This window comes from Cajanus cajan, chromosome 11 (genome assembly GCF_000230855.2).
Source record: "Cajanus cajan strain Asha chromosome 11, NIPB_CcT2T_4, whole genome shotgun sequence".
In the NCBI taxonomy this organism is placed as follows: Eukaryota; Viridiplantae; Streptophyta; class Magnoliopsida; order Fabales; family Fabaceae; genus Cajanus; species Cajanus cajan.
In genome coordinates this window covers 34,002,023-34,014,785 of record NC_138527.1, presented here as the reverse complement: position 1 = coordinate 34,014,785, position 12,763 = coordinate 34,002,023, and the positions used below count along the sequence as shown (strand labels likewise).

The window sequence follows — 12,763 nt, the reverse complement described above, 5'->3', positions numbered from 1 at the left end:
GACAAGGATTTTCTCATTTAGAAGAATCGTCAAATTAGCTTAAACCTACAAATCACATAGCCCAAACAACATGCAATACATGTTTTAACATATAAACAACTTATATGACTCATTTCTAGTACAAGGAACCACATCAAATCAAAATCACCAAGTTTCTCTTCAAAACAACTTTGAGAAGCCAAAACTCAAAGGCCATCCATCACTTTTCATAATTCAACCAAAACAACCATCATACGTACATTTCAGGCAGAGTTCTATAACTAAACATCAACAAATTTGATCAACAAGCTTTCCTTACCTCGAACCACTCAAAATGTAAGGAAGATGGAAGAAAACTCAGTCTCAAGGAACATTGTATGACTTTCTCAACTTAAGATTCTTAGCTCCTAAAGTTTGAATTTCTAATTTACCTTTGTCACTTAGCTCGGAAAGGGTTTAGAAGGATTTTATGGAGTTAGAAGAAGAATCTCTCTTGAATTTTAGAGTCTTTCTCTAATTTCTCTCTTGCTTTCTAAAAGTATGAACTTACAATGTTCATGTCTTAACAAAAAAACTTATACACCCTTTCTTAAAAGAGTTAATCACCTATACACTGCTGGTGTAAAGTTTTTTTATACTGGCAATCAATCATATCTTTTAATAGTGTCATGTTAGTTATTTATTTAATAAAATAATAATAAAATAAGCAACTTTAAAAGATATAATTGGTTGTCAGTGTAAAAAAATTTACACTAACCGTGTATAGATGATTAACTCTTCTTAAAATAGGCCAACTAGACCATAACTAAAACTATTTCAATGACAAATTAACTTTTAAGGATCTCTTGACCCTTAAAGTTTTAAAACAATTACAATTACGATAATTTAACACCACACACACACACAGATAGATACACACACACACACAAATAGATACACACACACAGACACAGACAGACACACACACACAGACACACGCACACGCACACGCACATGCACACACAAACAGAGACAGCACGCACGCACGCACGCGCACACACAAAAAAAAAAATTATATATATATATATATATATATATCATACAATTAATTAATAAAATTAAAATCACAATGTTACTTTCTGTAGTGTAATATGAGCGTGATCACTTTCTATAATGATTGACAATGATTTTTTTTACTAAGAGCAATAGTCTATGTCCATCCACATTAACCAGAGAAAATTTCTCTCTTTCTATATCTTATAATTATTCCTTTTAAGTTTTGAAATGTCACATTGAATATAAAAAAAAAACATTTTGAGATGTTAGATGAAATATCAAAACTTATGTCAAACTTTAAGTCATATTAATTTAAATTATATGTTTTTACCAAGGCAAATATATATATATATATATATATATATATATATATATATATATATATATATATATATATATATAGAGGAGTTATTCATTTACTCCAAGTGTCCGTTCAATAAGAATTAAGAACTTTAAATTTAATGAGTGAATTGTTAAAATTTAAACTTTACATTTAACGAGTGAATTATTAAAATTTAATGTAAAATATGAGTTATTGAGCTTAAATTTACTTTTAATGTAAACGAATTCACTCATTATATATATATATATGAATCTTGTGACATGAGGATCAAATTTGTAACTCAAATAGATTCATCAACTTTATGATAGAATTATTAATTTTGTACACAATTTTAATTTGTATGTATACATCATAATATGATTTTCTATCTAAAAAATAAATTTATCAATAAAACTATCAAAAAACTTATAATTCCTGTCAGTAAATTATAGAATTATAACCTTTTATCCTACTTGATTATATAAGTATAACAAAAAATGTAGTGGTATAAAAGTCATTATATTTGAGTATAATGAATCATAGCATCATGTCTAATTCATGTAGTATTAAATAATTTAATACATAATTTTATTAATTACAGGTGTTGTAATTCATAACCAATAAAGTTATAAAAATTATTGGATAATAAAATTTACTCCACACAAATCAATCAAAATTATAAATTTATATAAACATAATTTTATAAAAGAATAAGGAGAGATTTACTTACTTTAAAGTAAGTTAACTATAATTTATATTAAATTTTAATGATTTAATTGTTAATGTATAAATCAAATTTATAATTTTTTTAAAAAAATTAAAAATTATTTAATATTTTATTTTTTTTTAATTTTAATTAATATATAAAATATTTATAATTATCTATTAATTTAAATTAATAAAATAAATATTAAATAACTTTTAAATTTTTAAAAAATTTATGAAGTATTAAAAAAATTTTAATTTAACTATAAATTTAATATAAAATTTAAGTTATTAATCGAAGTAAATCTTAACGAACTCTCAGTAAAAATATCCTCCTCTCTATATATAAATCATTTAACTCTTTCAAACTTTAGGTACTGCTATAAAATGATCATGTCATTGATTATGATATATATTGAATCAATAAATTTATGAAATATTCACGTAAAATGCAACAAACCACTACAACACATGAATATTGTGTGATAACATTGGACATTGTTTTACTTACAACATCATATATACATGTTCAATAATTTCCCGATGAAACAACACAAATAATATGTGTTTCAGTTGTCTTCAATCATAAATGGATCTTAATTACCAGATTGCAATATAGATAGAAACCCAACAGTTTCCAACCATTTCATACATCAAAAAACAAATTTTAAATAGTAGAAATATTAGAAAAAATGAATTGTTTTTCCATTTTAATTAATTAAAATTTTAATATATATATATATATATATATATTTATATCAATTTATAAAAATAACAAACCACAAATTATAAGCAAACCAGAAATAAAAGTTTTTGATACCAAATATTAGGAAAAAAAACTAGATATTAACATTTTTTAATTAAATCTAATATTATTCCCAACCATTGCAATTTGAAGAGCAGTTTAAAGAATTATAATTCTTGGTTCTTCCAAACTCTCATTGCAGATATATATCAAAAAACTTTTAAGTCTGAAGTTTAGAGAACAGGTATTTTATCATCAATAATGTATTTAGTAATCATTATCATTACCATGTAACTCATAATTTAACTTTATAAATTCAAAATGTTTAAACTAATTAATAAGATTAAACATGACATTTATATTTTAAATCTGTTACATGAACCATGTTCTTTTCTGAGGGTAAGTTTTTTCCTGTGGTTCCAGCTTATTCTCTTACCATTGTTTTGTTTACTGTCCCACCAAAATGAGTTCATAATTTTATGAAGTTTCAATGATAAAATAGAGTGTTCATATAGTATGTAGGTATGGCTTGAAGAATGTTTTTTATCATCACTTCCCTAGTAGCTATTGATAGATTGTCTCCCTCTCCCACAATTTGTTCTTATAACTAGTTTTACCTTCTTCTATTTTATTTTTTTTTATTTTTTTTTATTTTTAAATTTAGTTTCTTTTTTTATCTCTCTATTTATCATTAATATCAAACATGCATTTTTTTAAGTAATCACTCAATTTTTTTTTTTGAAAAATAGAGAAGGACATAAAATAAATTTTTTTCTAATAATAAATTTAACGACCTTTATAAAAATTACTTAAAAATTATAAATAATTTATGATTAATTGATAATATAAAATTATCTTACGAAATTCGTACCTCACTATTAAACTTTACAAATATTTAAATTATATTATATTCAAATAATTAAATAATTTTAAGTAAATTAACAAGACATTGATTCGAATAAATTTGGACTTAATCCCTTAACTAAAGTAATAAGTTTAAAGTCTTGCAGATAAAAAAAAATATATAATTAAAAAGAGATATCACACTAAATGTGATTAGAATTTTTTTTAGCACAAATTAATTATGGCCTAAGTTGATTGATTCCAATAATACGATTGTAATTGTTGAGAATTCAAAGTTGAAATTGTAATTGTTGTACAACTAAGTTTGAAGAATCTCATTCTTCACCATTCTTTTCCCTTTTTTTTAATTTAAAGAGAGTCAAGATTAAGAAAGCTTGTAGGTTTGTTTCTTGTTATATTGTATGAGTTATATGTTGCCTAGATTCACTGAATTTTAGTTGTGATGTTGATTTGAGTATCAAACACTTTCATTATTAGTTTTCTTATGATTTTTGGTAAAATGAAAATGAATTGGTAAATGTGAATCTTTCATGGTTGCATGCCGGAATTCTTGGTTATTTGAGTTTTTGGTAATGTATAGATATAATATTGGGAGTTGCATGTTGGATAGAAATATATAAACAAATATAATATTTTATAATTTAATTTAAGTTGATAAATTTTAAACAATTATATATTGTTGTAGTTTTTAAATTTAAAAGAAATACTATATGTTATATTTGACTATTTTGTTGACATAAATTGACAATAATATTTTACTGTATATAACTTTTTATTTACTTACATTTATAAATTTATATAAATTTATATGAACATATTATGATATTCTATTTTTGACACTTGAGTATATTTAAATATTAATATAGAAGATAATTGTATTATTCTTTAAACTAACTCCAAACGTGTAATTTAGTGATAAGGGTTGATCCACATTTAAACAAGGTTAGGAATTTGAATCTTGTTTTGTGTATGCAGTCGCGTTAGATCTTGGAGTCAGCTATCCCATCCTAACGAGGAGATTAATCACCGCTATCGGCCCTGAATACTCGAGGAACGAAAAAAAAAATTCTAAAGATGAGTTTCAATATATATTAAAATTTCAGAGACTGATCTAATAAAAAAAAAATTGTAAAGACTAATAAACATATTCGAAATATTTTATACAAATTGGTCTCAAAAAAATATTTTATTAAAAAAAAACAGAATAATTTAGATTAAAAATTTAGAATAAAATTTTAGGCGCTGATCCATCATCTTGGACCTCTTGGACAAACTACAAACCCTCCCTTCTTTCTCTTCCCTTCCTTTCACCGCATTCTATACATACCCTCTGAGTCTTACCCTCTCTATTATTTTCCCTTTCTCTCTTCACTATTGCGCACACGCAAATCCTAATCTACTTTCTACCAATTCATTTGCGTTCCAACAATGGGTTACGAAGACGATCCGTGCGTTTCCCCCTTTCTTTCTCCGCGATCAATTGTGCGTTAGGGTTTCGCTTCCTTCGATTTCCTCATTTAATTTTTCGATCCCCTTTCAGGTACCGCGACGAGGACGGTGAGCCTTTGATGGACTATGACGACGTTCAATCCGACCGTGAGCCCTCTCCGGAGCCGCAGCACCAGCTCGACGATTTGGAGGAGGACGTTGACGAGTGGCGCGGCCGCGATCGGTCGCAGACGCCGGTGTATGATAACGAGGCGTCGCGGTCGAAGCCGAGGAAGAGGCTGATCAAGAAGAGCGACGCCGGGAAGCAGGCGGTGGCGCCGGAGCTGGAGGACGAGGACGAGGAGGGGTATGTGCCGGTGAGCGTGGAGGAGGGAGAGGGGAGGAAGAGGAAGAAGGGGAAGGAGGGTGGGAGTGGGAAGAAGGAGAAGAGGATGAAGGGGGAGAAGAGGTTTGGGAGCGGTGGCGCTGGGAAGGGTGGGTCCAAATTTGGGGGTTCCAAGAAAGGTTTTGGTGGGAAGGCGGGGAAGGATCATGATGGTGAGGTTAAGGAGATGTGGGATACGATTGCTGGGGGAGATTCTGAGGTATTGTTGCTTTTTGCAATTTTCATTCATTGAGTGCATGCTTGGTTCCAAATAGCTATCCAGAGGCGCTATTTGTAAAATTGATTCCGATTAGAATTGCAAAATCACGTTAGGATTTGAGGGATTAAGGATAACAATCGTGTGAAACTGTGAAAGTAGGTTTATTTCACCACCCGTGATTAGTTATGACTTTTCATTGATGCTTATTTTAATGACGGTGATTCTTCAGAATGCCCTTTTGGTTGTTATTGCATCTGATAGCTTCTTTTTGTTTCCATTAATAGGATGATCAGGAGGGTGTCAGGAATATGGATGATGACAACTTTATAGATGACACCGGAGTGGAACATGGTTATTATGCTAGTGATAATGAACCACGGTCCCCTGGTGATGCTCCCCAGGTTGGTGGTTTATTCTCTTTTATTTTTTTTAATCAAGTTATCTTGAAATCAGATCACTGTGTTTGATAACTTCGTAATTCAAAAAGGTATTTCGACTAGTAGTAGTGTTGGTAAACTAGAAATATGTAATGAATGTTCTTTGTGGCTAAGAATCAAGCTATTCTGTCTTGTTTTTTTATTTAGTTGGAGACAATTTTCTCTGAGAAATTAATTATAAAACATGTTCACTGTATATTTAAAGCTTTTTATAATGCATTTTGACCGTTAAATGGAATTCCTAGGCTGAGGAAGGTGAAGAGGATGAAGAAATTAAGGATCTTTTCAAGATAGGCAAGAAAAAGAAGAAGAATGAGAGAAGCCCTGCTGAAATAGCTTTACTAGTTGAGAATGTCATGGCTGAGCTTGAGGTTACAGCTGAGGAAGATGCTGAGCTTAATAGACAGGGGAAGCCTGCCATTAATAAACTCAAGAAGTTGCCTCTTCTTACGGAAGTTCTCTCAAAGTATGTGGTTAATATTCTTCCATGTTGTGGTTGACCTCAAAATGTGCAGACGGGTGTTTCCATAGTCTTTTATGTTTATTTTTCTTTATTTTAATAATAACTTACTGCCAACCATTTTGCAGGAAACAGCTTCAGCTAGAGTTTTTAGATCATGGAGTGCTAACTTTATTGAAGAATTGGCTTGAGCCACTTCCTGATGGAAGCTTGCCAAATATCAATATACGCACAGAAATTTTGAAGATTTTGAACGATGTAACAAGTGGCACCGCTATAACATTTTAGGTCCAATTATTTTTTACCATATGATTATTTAGAACCTCATTTGTCTGTCTCGTAATGCAGTTTCCTATAGACCTAGAGCAGTATGATAGAAGAGAACAGCTGAAGAAGAGTGGTCTTGGAAAGGTTGGGTTTCTATTAATCATGTGACTACATTTCTGTCTTAATACAGCCCCCAGAAGGGGTGCCTATATGTAGCCCATTATTGAAACTAATATCTTGTACTATCTTTATTTTCCTGACAGGTAATTATGTTTTTATCAAAGTCCGATGAAGAAATCAATGTAAATAGGAAACTAGCCAAGGAGCTGGTTGATAAGTGGGTAAGTAATGCATGACTAAATTCTTGCTCCATCATTCTGATTTATTTTTCTCCAAAGCTGTTTGATTTAAACCAGGTCATGCAGTGTTTTAAATGCCTGAGAATAAAACTATGGTGGTTTCCTCTGTTGTGTTTGGGTATTATGTTGTGTTTTACTTTTACTAAAAATGGCTGATTATTGACTAGTGACAACATTATTTTACATGAGTTTTTTGTCCTATCACTAGTTAGTCTATTTTTATTTACTAGTGGTTTTCTTCTTTACAAGCAAAATTTTATATTTATGTCAACTTTGCCTTATGATTGCAGAGCCGGCCTATATTTAATAAGAGTACTCGGTTTGAAGACATGAGGAGTATGGAAGATGATAGGGCTCCTTTTAGGAGGCCATCAGTTAAAAAGTAACCTTCTACCTTTGTCTTCAATTGGCTTCTGCTGCATTATAATTACTTGTGTGACTTGCTAAATTTATACGATTTAATTGACATCTTACAGGCCAACAAATAAAGCTGCTGGAATGGAATCTAGAGATAGCGATCTTGATTTGGAACTTTCACAGTAAGGCCTGGATGGTGTTTATGAACTTCTTGTGGAGCACTATTTGTTGAGTAATTACTGAATGTTTTGGATGGTAAATTTGCTGTTGGTAATACAGGCCTAGGGCTGGACAGTCCTCTTCCAGGCAGCATGCATCAAGGCCAGAAGCAACACCTTTGGATTTTGTGATCCGTCCCCAATCTAAAATTGATCCAGAAGAAATCAGAGCACGAGCAAAACAAGCTGCCCAAGATCAGCAGCGTATGAAGGTTTGTCTTATTGTTTAAGTCCTTTTAATCCTGTTTTCTGGCTCTTTTAAGCACAGATATTTTGCAGATGGCTTTAAATTGAATGTTATTTTTGAGTTTTACCTTTGCTCCATCATTACAACTTTCAACCAGCAATGGTTGATCCCCTTAAACTTTTGTTTGTGGGACTATATCAGTGGTGAAGTTTCTAGCATATGGGACAATATTGCAAATAAATGTAAAGAAAACAATAGAATTATATAGTCATTTCATTTCATTTCAAACTTTGATAAAACTTACAATATCTTCTGTGGTGTCTTCCACTAATTCTCTGATAATCAGTATGGACAGAGCACATGCTAGTATGGCTCTAATTTACATGGTTAAAAGTAGGACAGTTGCTATGGTGACTTGCAACTCTTTAATTACCAGAGTCTGGAGCAGAACAAATGTGCACTCAGAAGCAATAAATATTTAAATAGTAGTGATGATAGAGTTAGTAAAGAGAATATACAACGGGATAATGGTGAACTGATACGGAATTAGAGAAGATAGAATGGAGATGTGGATACATATTTATTTAATTATATAATCTGGAAACGTTTATTAATTCATCTAGACAAATATCCGATTAAGACATTTGTTTTTGAAGTTCTTAAGTCTAAAATGAAGGTCGAAAACCATGTCCTTTGTTATCTTTGTTAGTAGAGATGTGTACCAATTTGACCTGTGAATTGTTCACTGCAGATGAATAAGAAATTACAGCAATTGAGGGCACCAAAAAAGAGACAGCTTCAGGCTACAAAATTGAGTGTGGAAGGTCGTGGTATGGTCAAGTATTTATAAATGAGAGCACGGTGATACTGGATGGATTTATTTGTCCTGCTGCAAGCTTTAATATAATGTGCTGCCTTCATGTGCATTCTTTCAAGGGTGGATCGATGAGCTTCCTTGTTGGCCTATAAGTTCAGTGCTCTTAATTGAAATTTTATTGGGAGGGATGTCATAAAATTAGATCCCTATTATTCTGCATTCCTTAGTGCAGCAGAAAATTCAAAATACATTGGATGGTTATGCATTCGTATATTATTTCTTTCTGTTGAATAATCAAGCTTTTGTTTGTCGTCAATTTTAATGAAAATGTGGATTCTGCATTTCTTAATGGTAGAAATAATTTAGGCTTATTTAACCATCGTGGGTAATTTTCTTTAATGGTTAGCTTTTGTTTAAAATTTGAATAAAATTCCAAAATAGAGCAAGTTGCGATTGTTAATGATGCTATAAGTTAAATAGTTCGTTTGGAATAGAAGAAAGAAATAACTAGGGTAAATGAAAATAGAAAATGTGAATGAAAAAGGTGAAAAAATTGAGTTTAAAAACTTCAGCATTTCTATCTCTATAGGGAGCGAATCCAATCTTTTGCATTCAGAGCATTCAGAAAAGTCAAGGGCTTTATAGCCCGAACCCTTGCAAAGAGTACATTCTTAACACTCCATTGAAGTGACTTGAGCATTAGAATTTCCCTTGTCAGAAAATGGGATATGGATCCTCTCGAGTTCAAAAATGAACTGCACCTTGTGCAGTTTAGATCCAATGACTCACTAACAGCGTATATTTATTTTTTATTTTTTTTATGAAACAATTATTTTTTTTTTAAATTTTTTTATGAAACAATTATTATTTTTTTTTTATGAAACAAAAATATTATTTGAAGGGCTATGATGCATGCAGTTTGAAAAGTAACTGCACGGGATCTTACTCCCAGAAAATGAAGGTGTTTCGGAACCTCCCATTTACTGTTGGCTTCCTATTCAGAAATTTTTTAGCAGCCAACTAGCCATTTTAATATTTCAGTGCAGCAAATAAAGTTGTGACTTAACACTATCCCTCCCGCAGCACAACATACTTGTCATTTTATCAAGGTTTCTTTTGTGAAGGAAAGCTTAGGTTGTTGACAAAATAGGTTGTTGACAAAAACATGTTGGTTACCTCCTTGAATATAGTAGACGTGTCCTTCAAAGGAGAATAGTTTTAGTTTGAAAATACTATTTTTCATGTGAAAATTATTTCTAATGTGTTCCATTATTGATCTAGATTTAATCTATTATCCTTGTCAACAATTATTTGAATATATCCATTATCTCATTCGTGAAATTTTTTTTGTTGAACTTTGTGATGACTAAAACTCTATATATATGAAGTGTGTTGCTGAACTTTGTAATCTATTCGTGAAATTTTTAACTCATTGAATGTGCTCTTATCTATAATATACAAAACTATTGTGTATTAAGAGTGAGAATTTGGAACTATTTTGGAGGGATTTTTGACATAAGATAAAACTGATGTGAGGCCCCCTTTTCTTCTTCAGATTTCTTTTCTCCCCCGAACCCGCACTCATTCTCACTTGCACTCTCCTTGCATCTTGGTTGCTGACCCTTCTCCATTTCCCAACTAAAGTTGTGGGTGATCTTGGAGACCCTCCTCTACAAGGGTGAAGCCATCCGGAGCTAAGCGTGGGCGGAGTTTCCGTTCTCCTCTTCACTAAGCTCGGATTCTTCACCGAGGTAAGGGAAGCTAGTTTCTTTTGCAGATTAATTGCTGAAAATGAGTTCTAGTAGCTCATTGTTGTTTGAACGTTGGATGATTTGAGCCGAGGTTGATGAAAATGGATTTTTCCGGGGTTTCGGGGTTTGAGTGAAAATTTGGGGATTTTCCTCGTTTCTTGTTGCATGTTGAAAAAGAAGGGGTTTTTGTGTTGATTGATGAAACTGTGGCATTTTGGGCTAGTTTGCATGTGTTGGGATTTCTTTGTTTGCAGGTTATAGTTCAAAAATGGAGGAGGGTTTGTGTTTCTGTCACGAACGACTGAGCCGTTTTGAAGGGCTGAGCCCTTTGGGAGTTTCGTGACAGGGGAGAGTCCCTGGAACCAAACCGCTGAGCGGTTTTAAAAGTGCTGAGCGCTTTGGGGGCCGAGAGCTAGAGGAGAATTTCTGGGAGAAAAGCGCTGAGCGCTTTTAAGGCGCTGAGCGCTTTTGTAATTTCAGAATTGGACTTTGTAGTCTTCATGAAAGTTGTAGCCTGGGATGTTAGCTTTCCAATGGCGTTGGAATCACCTAAAAAGGAGTTCGAAAACTCCAGATATGGCTGTTTTAGTGAAGAGAGGTCAAGCTGTCAGCATCACCTATAGCTGTTGCGGTTTTTCTCATTTTTAACAAGGTATATGAAGGAATTAGAACTTTGTGTCTTCATGAGAGTTGTAGAAAATCTTCTTATCTTTCATATGAGATAAGGGTGAGCATGGTAGGAGTAGTATAACTCCCAGTGCGCTGTTTGTTGTGATGGTTGCCATTTCACATTTAGTGATTTGGTTAAGTTGAAAGTCGTTTTAGGTACTTAGGTGTACTCTTGTTGTTGGGTGAGTAATTTGATAAGATAGATGAGTTGTAATCAAGATGGTTGGGTCATATTAGGTGTTGATCATGCTAACTTAAGCTGCTAACGATGAATGTTGTTGAGATGTTTATGTTGCATTATTATGTTGAGCTGTACCAGTTGCATATTGCTGTAAGTTGATAACTCATTATATGCTGAGTTGAATTGGAATGGATAAATATGGTGTGATGATGAGTGAATAATAATGTTGTTTGTGCTGATTAATGTTGCCAATGCCGTGTGATGAAAAGTTGTGTTGTGCGGTATACTGTTAATGAGATAACGCTGAGTTGTGTTATGTGATGCTAATGCTAAACTTTATTATTTGAGTCGAGCTGAATTATAGGCTGATCATTGTTGAATTTTGAGGTAATTGCTGAGCTGAGGTGTAGTTGATAAATATGTCGTGCTGGCTAGACGTAAATGCTGAAAAATGATGTTAAGTTGAAATAGATGTATATCACTGTGCTGAGTTGGGCTGTTATATATGATTTAAATGCTAATTTATAATATGGCTGTACTCTAGAATGATGAGCTGAGTTGTGAGTAGTAAGCTGTGTTGAATACTACTAGCTGTGTTGTATGCTGATGTGTTGTGCTGTGCTGTGAGTTGTTTTGCTGTGCTGTTTATTGCTGAGCTGTATGCTGCTATAGCCGCTATGTCGGTGCTGTTAGCCACTATTGTGATGTTGTAGCCGTTAAGTCGGTGCTGTTGTTGCCACATACGTGGTGCTGTGATACCCGCTAGCTGGTGCTGATGTGTGCCTATTTGAGAGGCCATTATAACCACTTGAGGTGGTGCTGTTGCTGCTGCTGAGCAGTGCTGATGTTGCCGCTAGGCGGTGCTGTTATAACCACTTGAGGTGGTGCTGTTGTTGTTGTTCTACAGTGTTGATGTAGTCACATCGTGGTGCTAGTATTGATGCGTGATATAAGCTGTGCAGATGAGTTGATACTCATAATGATGAAATCTAATTACATTGCTATTTATCCATTTGTATGCTGATTTTTAATTACACTAGCTTACCCCTTTTGCTGTTTTCCATGGTGTTTGGACTGCGATGATCATACTGTGTATGGGAGCAGAACAGGAATAGGTGGGCGCCTAGCAGTGAGTCTCCGGCGGACCGAGGAGCTGTTTTGCTGTCTGGTTGTTTTGTTTGTGGCTACTTGGGATAGTAGCATTTGGTTGTAATCCTCTTTGGTACACTTTAACTCTAGTCAGACTGGAACTTTGTATATTTATATATTCTAGATCCTATATTTATATACTTGTTCTATCTGCCCGGTGTTTCTAGTGTGCTGTACCGTGTGTAGCGACTAGCCGGGTCGTTACAACTGAGTTCATAGTAAATATAT

General features: G+C 32.8%; 1 protein-coding gene and 1 long non-coding RNA gene across 2 annotated transcripts; both read left to right on the top strand.

The window, feature by feature from the left end:
* Positions 1-4,899: 4,899 nt before the first annotated feature.
* Positions 4,900-9,126, top strand: IWS1 (Transcription elongation factor (TFIIS) family protein). Its single transcript, XM_020362299.3, has 11 exons — positions 4,900-5,098; positions 5,191-5,683; positions 5,968-6,084; positions 6,366-6,586; positions 6,709-6,838; positions 6,929-6,991; positions 7,111-7,188; positions 7,497-7,588; positions 7,683-7,745; positions 7,843-7,993; positions 8,720-9,126. The coding sequence occupies exons 1-11, from the start codon at positions 5,079-5,081 to the stop codon at positions 8,816-8,818; spliced, it is 1,527 nt and encodes a 508-aa protein (XP_020217888.1). The 5' UTR covers positions 4,900-5,078; the 3' UTR covers positions 8,819-9,126.
* A 1,420-nt stretch (positions 9,127-10,546) lies between these two features.
* LOC145952977 (uncharacterized) lies at positions 10,547-12,684 on the top strand. Its single transcript, XR_014430485.1, has 2 exons — positions 10,547-11,188; positions 12,491-12,684. It is a non-coding gene; the product is annotated as an uncharacterized LOC145952977 (long non-coding RNA).
* The last annotated feature ends 79 nt before the right edge of the window (positions 12,685-12,763 follow it).